Source organism: Cajanus cajan, chromosome 10 (genome assembly GCF_000230855.2).
Source record: "Cajanus cajan strain Asha chromosome 10, NIPB_CcT2T_4, whole genome shotgun sequence".
Taxonomy (NCBI): Eukaryota; Viridiplantae; Streptophyta; class Magnoliopsida; order Fabales; family Fabaceae; genus Cajanus; species Cajanus cajan.
In genome coordinates, this window is record NC_138526.1 from 38,782,066 (window position 1) to 38,792,229 (window position 10,164).

General features: G+C 31.9%; 1 protein-coding gene across 1 annotated transcript; it reads right to left on the reverse strand.

The window, feature by feature from the left end:
- Window positions 1-7,169: 7,169 nt before the first annotated feature.
- On the reverse strand, window positions 7,170-9,811 carry LOC109809959 (fiber (DUF1218)). Its single transcript, XM_020373390.3, has 3 exons — window positions 9,627-9,811; window positions 8,178-8,383; window positions 7,170-7,704 (listed from the first exon to the last, which is right to left on the reverse strand). Exons 1-3 carry the CDS (start codon window positions 9,714-9,716, stop codon window positions 7,443-7,445), a joined length of 558 nt encoding a protein of 185 aa, XP_020228979.1. The 5' UTR covers window positions 9,717-9,811; the 3' UTR covers window positions 7,170-7,442.
- Between the last annotated feature and the right edge of the window lie 353 nt (window positions 9,812-10,164).

Here is a 10,164-nt window from a genome sequence, read left to right on the forward strand (position 1 = left end):
TTTATTAAGGTTAAATTATGTTTAAATTTATATTTTAAGATGTCATGTTAGAAAAACTCAAGTCATTTAATACCTACTATTTATTTATACAAAATATTCATTAACTTTTTTTTTTGGCAATGATTAGTGGTTCACCACTAAACCTAGTTAAACACATTTATGGGAGTAAAACACTCACTCACAACATATTCTTAAAAGTTCTCTATATCCATACTTGAACTTGAGTTTGATAAGGAAGAAGTGGTCCCTTACCATCTCATCTCACCTCATATAAGTTATGTCGACTTTGGTGATGAGTAATATTTATCAAGTCAAGAAATTTGTGTGACTATCCTTAATAAGATATCATTTGTCGATAACATTATTTTTATCTACTAAATTCAAACCTTAAACTTTATTAAGTGCAAATTCATTTACACCAACGACTTGATGGTAATGATATATTGTATATGGGTTAGGGTTAAACAACTATTATACTTGTTTAAAGGGTACACTAATAATCTTCTCGTACTCTGAAGGTCGAATGAGAGCTCCAGTAGAATATTCCGCTGAGAGGGAGGATACCTGCAAAAGGTACTCCGACGCTCAAGTCAGGACAAACACAGATACCGATAGTAATTAATGAACAGTGACGTTACCTCGTGACTTGAACTATTTATACTGATATTAATGGGCCCTGACTCCCATGAGCCCTGCAACAAGATTACCATATTAGGTAATATGTCTCTAATCGGCTTATTGGTGTGATTAGCTTTTAACCCTTAATTAAAGGTAACTTTTAGTCCTTGATTAAGGATGACCTGAGTTTATGGAGCATTCGATGGCCGATCGGATGTCGACTACCTAGTTCGGCCGTTCGGGCACCGATTGGATATCAGCTACCTGATAGTCGAATGGTCTTGGTACAGCAATGATTGATTAAAAACTTAAGCTATGATTGATTAAAAACTTAATCCGGGTTACCATTTTGTCAACGAAATTAGTTGTGGCTGTTGTTTCCTACAGCGATTGATGGTGATGCGAAACTAGATTCATTGCCAATGGTTTATGTGAGGCCAAAAAATAAGTATTGATGGATTGTATTACTAATATCTCTTGCAAATTGCAATCATAGTTGAAAGGATGCATGAGATTAAACCTCCCTTTCATTCGAAACAGGAGAAAACTTTGTTTTCTAACGCTGAAAATGATTCATAAAGTACAAGAGTCACGTTGCTGTCACTTTGAGGCAACTTTTGAGGAAAACAACAAAAGAAATTATACGTACTAGAGATTGTTACCTTTTGATTATCTAATTAATGATGAAATTCAAATGTTGTATCTATCTTATGAATCCTGTAAATATTGGCAAACGTTTTAAAGAACTTAAATTTCCCCAGCTGTCACCAATCTTATCTAGGTGTATTAATGGTGCAAAGGGTTGCTGAAATGGACAAGAATAATGTAACAAGTTTTAAATGTCCTTTGTGTATTTTGTATTATTCTTACTTTGATGATATTTTTTCGGCCTATACGACTTAAAATCATGTTGACAATTCTAGTTTAGATATTGGAGATATTGCATATAATAATGCAAGTGTTATAAAAAAAAAAAAAATGACACCATATATGGCTAAGATTATCTCAATGTTGGGCATTGGAATGTGAAATGGTAAAATTATATGAGCAATAGAAAAAGTACAAGCGAGGTAGTACTGATTTTGGGAACTAAAAACTTTCATAGTATTGATTCATATGAAACGATTAGTTGGAGTGTTGTGTTGGGGTTTGTGCTGTGTTCCCTTGAAACAGTGTGTTGTAATGTTTGAGAGATGTGAAGCACTAGCCCTAGCATGTGGCACTTATCTTTTTTGGGGTCAGGGATTTGACCCTATGGGATTCGATCCTAGTAACTATATTAACTACATAGGTCCTAAAATGGACCTCATGCCTTTTGATTTTTTTACCTCTCACTATCTAATTAGTTTCAACATGTGAAGTCATGAGTGAACCAAGGTCTGTCAGCTTCCAAAAGAAGGGAAGAGTGTAGGCCATGATTTTTAATACTCCTACATTATTTTATTTCTCCTACTTCTTTATTATTGTAAATATCATATACGTTTCATATTTTTAAAGCATATAGTATTTTTCTTTTTTTTTATTTAATAACATGTCATGAGTCATATTAAATTTCTTTAGAGTATTAATTAAACTATTATGATGGATCTAGTTATAGAAATTGGGGTAATGTGTATAAATATTAAGTTTAAATCTGGTTGTTTTTAGTGTAATTTTTTTGGATAAAAAATAAAAGGGTAATGATTAAAGAATTAAAAGATAATTTTTATTGAAAAATATGTTAAAGTTGCATTAAAAATCACATGAAAAAGTATTATAAAATAATTTTGTTTAATATACAAATTTTTATTTTTTAAGCATCTAACTTGCAAAAAGTAAATTTTTTTTTATTTTCTTTTTTATTTATAAAGCTTTTTATTTTTTATTTGTTATATTATTTTTCATTCGAGAAGATATAATGTGAATTCTTTTGTTATAATAAAAATATATTAAAAAAAGTAAAGATGAGATTTTTTTAATTTTAAGGGTAGATAAATAAAAATATATTAAAGACACTTAAATTTAAAGTTTAATTATAAATCATGCAGTTGTTAGTAAAAGAAAAAATCAAATTGATAAATTCCATTTAACTTAATATCAACGGTGTTATACTTTAGCAAAGAAAGTGACACTTCAACTTAAATGTCAAACATCTTTTTTTTGTTGTCTTTTCAAGTCTAATACCATTTTTTCCTTAAAGAAAAACATTGGCAAAAATCATGTGACATTAGATTTCATTTTCATCTCAATGATACCAAGTCAAATATTTCATTTTCTTGAAATATATTATTAAGAGCAAAAAAGAAAACTTTAGTTTGGCAATATATTTCCTATGTCGATACACATCTAAAACCTTTTCCCTTCTTCGGTCTTGTTCACAGGAAACCTAATTTCTTTGTCGGTGGCATTTGTCTCACGCAGCGTAACAAACTTTTTCGTTTTCGTTTGAAAATTCTGTCCAAAAATACTATATTTTTAAAATAATATCACTTTATTCTTGTTTCGTCTATATTTTTATTATGGTCACTTTCTTCTTTCGAATTCTGTTTTTTTTTTTTTTTCTTATAAGACCAACTTTTTTATCCAAGGAAAATTCAAACAGGAGAAGACCCTACTGCGAAGAAAATTCTTGCATTCTATTATCGTACGAATCGATAATAAATAAATAAAAGGATATAGAAATTAAATATAAATATTTCAAATAGGAAGAGAATGTTATTATTAAGACGAATTTATCCTTGGTTTTGTGTTACATAGAAAAGGGCTTGTATGTTTTAAAGTCGAGTGAAATTGATTAAGATAAGATTAATTTTGGACCATTAAATATTTGGAATATATGTGTATTTTTAAAATTTATATTGAAATGTGCATTTTTGTTTGATAACGTAAACTCTGGACAAGGCCTGTCCAGGTCCAGCAAGTGTTGTTGACCCAAAAAAAGATTATTGTTAGGAATTAGCTGGGCCTATCCATGGGCCTATGCGTGAAGTTAGTTTACTTAGTATACAATATAACAATTATTTTCTCTAAAATATGATGGTTAACAAACTTGTATTAATTCTGGTGCAAGATCCTTTGAACCAATGCTAACTAATCTATATGAGAAAATAGACAAATCCTTTGAATAAAATTCAGAGGTCAAAAGTAAAGTCACGGTTGCAATCAAACAAAAGGCTACAAAGTTAGTCCAAACAAATCAGGAAGGAAAAGAAATAGCCCAAAAGATCTAAAGAAAGAGTAGTACAAAACATAATAGAAAAATACACATGTTTTTGGATTTAAAAATACAAGGTTAATTTTATTTTCTTTTACTTTCCCAACAAAATAGTCATGTTTGGTTTTGAATGTACTTTCTTTAATGATAGGTTCATTTTGGAAAGTATTTTATGGAATAATATATGTTTATTTTGAAAAATATTTTCTAGAATGAGACATTCATTTCGAAAAGTAGTTTTAGAAAATATTTTTGAAAATGTTTATATGGCAATGGAAGAAAAGAGAATGAAGAAGGATGACCGGAAAATGCATTTCCATAAAATTAAATAAAAATTAAAAAAATGGAAGATAAATCTGAAAGTAATTTGGAGAATTTAAAAAAAAAAAGAAAAAAAAAAGAGGTGTATATTTTATTAATAAAAGGAGGTGCATCTATAATTTCCCGTGAATTATCTTATTCCATCCTGGCCCAAATATGTATTGGCCTGCATGGGCCAAACCCAAATGCCCAGGTTAACTTTAATTGACAACGGCTAATGATATATACACCTCCTTTTTTCTTTTTTCTTTTTTTTTTTTATAAGTATATCTCTTTTATTTAATTTTTAAAAAAATCCTAAAATATTCATAATTTTTTTTTTAATTTTTAAAATTTTTAATTTTACATTTCTAATTTTTAATTTACTATTTTTTCTTTTCACACACCTCGTTCCTTCTCTTTTTCAGTTTTCACATGCACCATCTTGTTTTCCTCTAGCTCCTCACTTATTTCAATGGATAGTTTTGGTTCTCTCGATTTTTATTTCAATGGATAGTTTTGATTCTCTCGATTTTATATTACTCTTTTATTTTCTCACCTCTTTCACTTTTTCACATGCACCAAAATCATAGAACTGGTAGGCGACAACATTGTAGGTATATGTAGCTTCTTCGACAATTTTTTTATCAAATTAGACATATTTTTTCTTCCAACACTTCCTTTCCTTTCACCCCTCCAAAAACCTTAACATTAAGTTTAGTGTTATGAAAAAAAACATTTTCACTATTCTAGAGTACTGTGCGAATTGTAAAATCAGTGAAAAATTGAAAGAAGAAAGGAAAAAAGAATAATGTAAAACTAAAAAAATTAAAATTACCTATCAAAATAGGTGGGGTGAAGAAAAATTAAGGAAGTGAATATGAAAATAAAGGAAAGAGATATGTAAAAAAAAGTGTTAAATTAAATGTTAGGAGTGTAAAACTAAAAAATTAAAAATAATGAATATTTTAAGAATTTAATTATTTCTTTTTTTAAAAAAATGGGATGTACTTATAAAAAAAAGTTGTATATATCATGATCCTTGACAACCCTAGCAAAAATACATCTATGGTCTTTATTCAACATAAAAAGTTTAGGTGGAAAGCATTTCGAATTTTCGTGCATTATGCTATTGTTCACGACTCCTTTGACTACCTTTTGAAAATGAAAACTAAATCATAAATATTAATACAAACTTGCAACTTGTAATAGTTTTATACTTTTATTTGTATTTAGAAACATTTACTCAAATTGTAGACTTTGGTTGTCAAGATTATGAAGTCCTTTTTGAGAATTCTATCAATCAATTGAGACAAGTTATAGCTCAGATTTTAAATTTGCGTTGATCTTACTTCTACCGCAACACTTTTGGGAATAAAACAAAAATTTAAGATATATTCCTGCAACAATGTAATTACAATTTGGTGCAACTATATAGAAGGTGCGTCTAAAACACTTTCATGTCCGGAATCAAATATCAGAAAAATTTCTCAAAATAACTTAAATATATTTAGTTAACCATTAATGTTATTAAGAACATTTATAGATTTACTTAGAAATATAAAAAACTTACCGCAATAAATTAATGAATAAAATAATTTTACTGCAGTAAAAATTTTCTTTAAACTAAGAAATTCTCACCTTATCGTTAAAATTTTGCGGAAACTTGAAATAATAAAATAAACAAAAAAAAAAAGCTAACATTTTCAACTTGAAATTCTCCAAAAACTAGAAACTTCCTGTGTACCCTTAAGATTAGGGGAGTTGCTACTGTACCCCTGATAAATGAGGAATTTTGGTACTGTAGCTAATGTATATATGTACACATCATCTAAATACCATGTCAAATGCCATGTCAACCTTTTAAATAAAAATTATTTTATATTTAAATTTTTACATTATTTATTTTTAAGTTTTTATTAATATTTTTATAATTATACGATCTCCTCTCCCCTCCCTCCGTCTCCCACCTCTCCCTCTCCCCTCCGTCTCCCACCTCTCCCTTGCCCCTCCGTCTCCCACCTCTCCCTTGCCCCTCCGTCTCCCACTCCCCTCCCCTCCCCTCCGTCTCCCACTCCCCTCCCCTCCCCTCCGCCTCAACCCCTCTCCCTACTTCTTGAACTCCCTCGCCACAGCCATTTACCACTCCTCCCTCCCCTCCTCCTCCGCCCTCCACTATTCCCTCCTCTCCACCGTCGACCATGACTCCTCCAAGGTTACCTTTGTCTCTGACGACATCCTCGTCCTCCGCGGCACCATCGGCGTCAACCTCGGCTCCTCCGACGCCGACGCCGTCAACCAGAATCTCGTGGAAGAGACCAACCGCATCCTGGCCGAGATCCGCTCCGACACCGACCCCAACGACCCCGACGAGCAAGCCCCCTTAAACCCTAACGTGACCTACAGCCTGGGCTCCAAGATCCGCAATTGGGACGAAGAACGCAAGGCTTGGCTCCTCCAAAATCCCGAATACCCTAATTTCGTGAGAGGTAAACCCCGCATCTTGCTCCTCACTGGTTCCCCTCCCAAGCCCTGTGATAACCCTATTGGGGACCATTACCGCTGAGAGGAAGAAACACGAAGCAAACATTTCGAAAAAAAGAGAGGAAGAAACACGAAGCAAACACTCCGAAAAATATTAAAAAACGTGAATTTCATTATAATTGACGTGGATATTGAATTATAAATAATTATAAAATTATAAGTGATTTGGATCACACATCATCGACACGTCATCGACAGTACCGGTACCCTTCTTTTACAGAGGGTACCGTAGAAATTCTCTAAGATTAGTATGTTATATGTTAATTTCAAAATGTGGCAATAATGGCATTTGTTATAAACTAAAAATAGTAACTGCCTAATGTTCTGAGGTGAATGTAAATGGATAAGGCGGGCTATCTCCATCCTTTGAAGCATCAAATGTGAGAAATCATAATCATCATCATAAACTACCAACAACATTAAGGAAATAGACCCTACTAACATTCTTTTATAGTTACTAACATTTGAATGAAGGGACTAAAATATATGCAGAAACAATAAATCAAGTGCTCAGTGAATGCAAGAAATTATTTCTCTTGTTGATATGTATACATAACAAAGAACTCCAAAAACTGTAAAAGAGGCAATGAATGGGTCACCCATAACATACGACAATAGGTAACAACAAAAAAATTACTAAGATACAACATATATATATATATATTCTAGTAAAGCAGCTAAACTGTAAATACAATAAGTGCAACAAAATTCATAAAATGTGCTGCAGAATCCAGACTCCAATATAGTCACACCTAAATGTTGGCTGTAGAATTCTTAACTAACAAGCTCATTTGTAGGTTCCCATACCTACGCCGGTCTCACCGCCGCTGTAAGGTTGGAAGCTTTCCCTGGCACTTGAGTAGTTGATGTAGTAGAATTCAGAAACTATGGCAGTGAAGAACACAAAAGCAGCACCAGCAGCAAAGACTCCCTTCCTAACTGTTTCACAAGAAGGGGGATTTTCCATAAAGAGGGTCCTGTACTTGGTGTGATAGGCATTTTCCACTGATCCAGCCAACAAACACACCTCAGCTATGAGGAAAAACACCCTGGAAGAGAGTTGCAAAACAAATTTTCTCAGTTAAAATGTTAAATACAAAAATAAAAAGCAATAAATATTCAGTTATCATGATGTATCATGTGTGGAAATCAAATGAGGTTAATCAGCTTTGCAGGATATAAAAAATGCCTACACATTCTACATTTAAAGTCTGTTGGAATAAACTTGTCCAGAAGCACTTTTTAAGAAATAAAATAGGAAAGAAAATCCAAAAGTATTTCTATAAGCTAAAACTAGTTTATTTATAAGTTTAAAATAAGATTTGGACAAGCTAACAAGAGAGGAATTTTACAAATTAGCTCATGTACAAGTTAATTGTAGTTCATGGAAAAACTTATTTTGTTTTTCCTTATTTTTCTCTCTTATAAGTGCTTATGGAAAAGTTTATCCCAACACACCCTTAATTAAGACTTGATATATCTTATTCACTATTGCTAATTTAGTGAAGAATGACAAATATACCAGCAGATTATGAAAAGGACAACTGCACATGCCCTTGAGCCTCCAGGGCTTAGAGGCTTCCCACAACAGAAGCATCGACTCGCCACCATTATTAGGACTTGACTAACCAAGAGGAACAAAAATGCTCCAACACCATAGCCAGTTGCTATGTCAGAGTTATAGACACAGTAATTATAATTCTGGTCCCTGTCCTGCACTATTCTAGCCTGTCAATGAAAACAGATAAATATTAATTGAGTAGGAGGTAAAAGGTACAGGGTCTTGCTAACCAATTCCCTTTTGACATTGGTTAAGGAATCAATATGTAGAAAATTTCCCCTGAAAACTACAATTAAGTTACATGGAAGAATGTATAGAAGCACTTCTCAATAAAAAACTTTCTACTTTTGATTCCTTAACCATTGCCACTGGTTAGCATTTTCCAAAGGTAAAAACTCAAAATTGATTGCATCCTATATATAAAAAGGTCACTAATAAGTCACTTAATTTACAAGATTATAGGTTCAAAGTTCAAACCTCAATGCCATAAATGTACACCAACTTACAAATTACCACTTTATTTCTTCAACCTGAAGAATTATGATTATACATCTCCTAACTCTAATAATGGGATTGCCATTGCATTTTCACAAACACTTGCTGAAAAATTTTGAACTAGATGAGTCTATTGTTTCATATATACTATAAAAAGATTTCACTTGAATCATGAGTTACACCAACCGGGAATTAAAAAGAAACTTGATTGCTTGGTTCTATAAGCATTTGTCACTATCCATTAGTAAAACACCTGTTACCTTAGTAGTCATAAATTCATAATCAAGCAAAGCAATACGCAAGTACAAATCTGAAGCTAAGGTGGCACATATGAAGAAAACAGATTGAAATGAATTCCTTGTTGAACTTCAATGACAGAATTCAGATGAACTATTTGCCAAAATATGATATATGTTCAGGTTAAAAAGAAAGAGAAAAAGATGAGATCTGAGGTTTCACTTCACATAAAACATTTCTTCTTGTATACAAAAAGGACAGTAACGTGTGAACACAGATCTGGAGTACTATTTGCAAACACAGCCAAAGAAACCACAAACCTATTACATCAATGAAGAACTTCTTCACCCAAGGACAAAACAATAAAAGTTTATTCATAATTTCATATCACATTCACAACAAGTTAATAGAAAGCACACATTTTCAGCAGCAAACAGATCTGGGTATGCCCACATCAAAACAACCCGGGAACTCAATAAAAAAATTAAAAAAAAAAAAAAAAGTTCACTTTTTTAAACCATTTATGCTAACATTTCATAAACCCAACATCAAATTCCAAACTTTAATTCGTAGAAAGAAATTTAAAAGACTAAAGATCCAATCTTTGGGCACATTCCTGTGAAACCCAGATTGTAGCTTTGGATTTAGAGGGAAAGGAAGAAGAAGGTGAATACTCACAGTGCTTCTTCTCTGCTCAGCAGCGACAGCGAGTCCAAAAGCAATCAAGTCAAAAACGAAGACAGTAATGAGTAACAACTTTGAAGCCATGGTTGTTACTGAGAATGAGAATGAGAATGAGAAGACTTGTGTTGTGTCGTCACTTCTCTTTGCAATTGCAACTATAAAAGCAAGCTGGATTCCTGAGTGTGCAAGTTAAGCGGCAATAAATTGTATACAAAATAATAAAATAGAAAAAAGAAAAGGACGTGGCACCAATTCACTATTATTTCAACATAGCTATTTTACCTGCTAACACACAGATTACTTACCAAACCCATATCATTTTCAGATTTTCTTTCGCTTCCACAACTAAATCATTAATTATTCTCGGTATAATCTTTTATATAATTTTTAAGATCATTATTATAAAAGTAAAAAAATTAACATATAAAATATCTTATACTTTCCCTCCGTAATCTCTTTTCTCTTTAATTTAATTTGGACAAAAGGCCTGAGTTGCTTGTGTATCCATGTAATCACATTATGTAATATAATT

Excerpts from the sequence above, each read along its gene's own strand:
- LOC109809959 (XM_020373390.3), bottom strand. The coding sequence starts at position 9,716 with ATGGCTTCAAAGTTGTTACTCATTACTGTCTTCGTTTTTGACTTGATT. Across the intron at positions 8,384-9,626 it reads CTGAGCAGAGAAGAAGCACT|GCTAGAATAGTGCAGGACAG; the intron begins GTGAGTATTCAC and ends TTTCATTGACAG. Across the intron at positions 7,705-8,177 it reads GTCCTTTTCATAATCTGCTG|GGTGTTTTTCCTCATAGCTG; the intron begins GTATATTTGTCA and ends ACTCTCTTCCAG.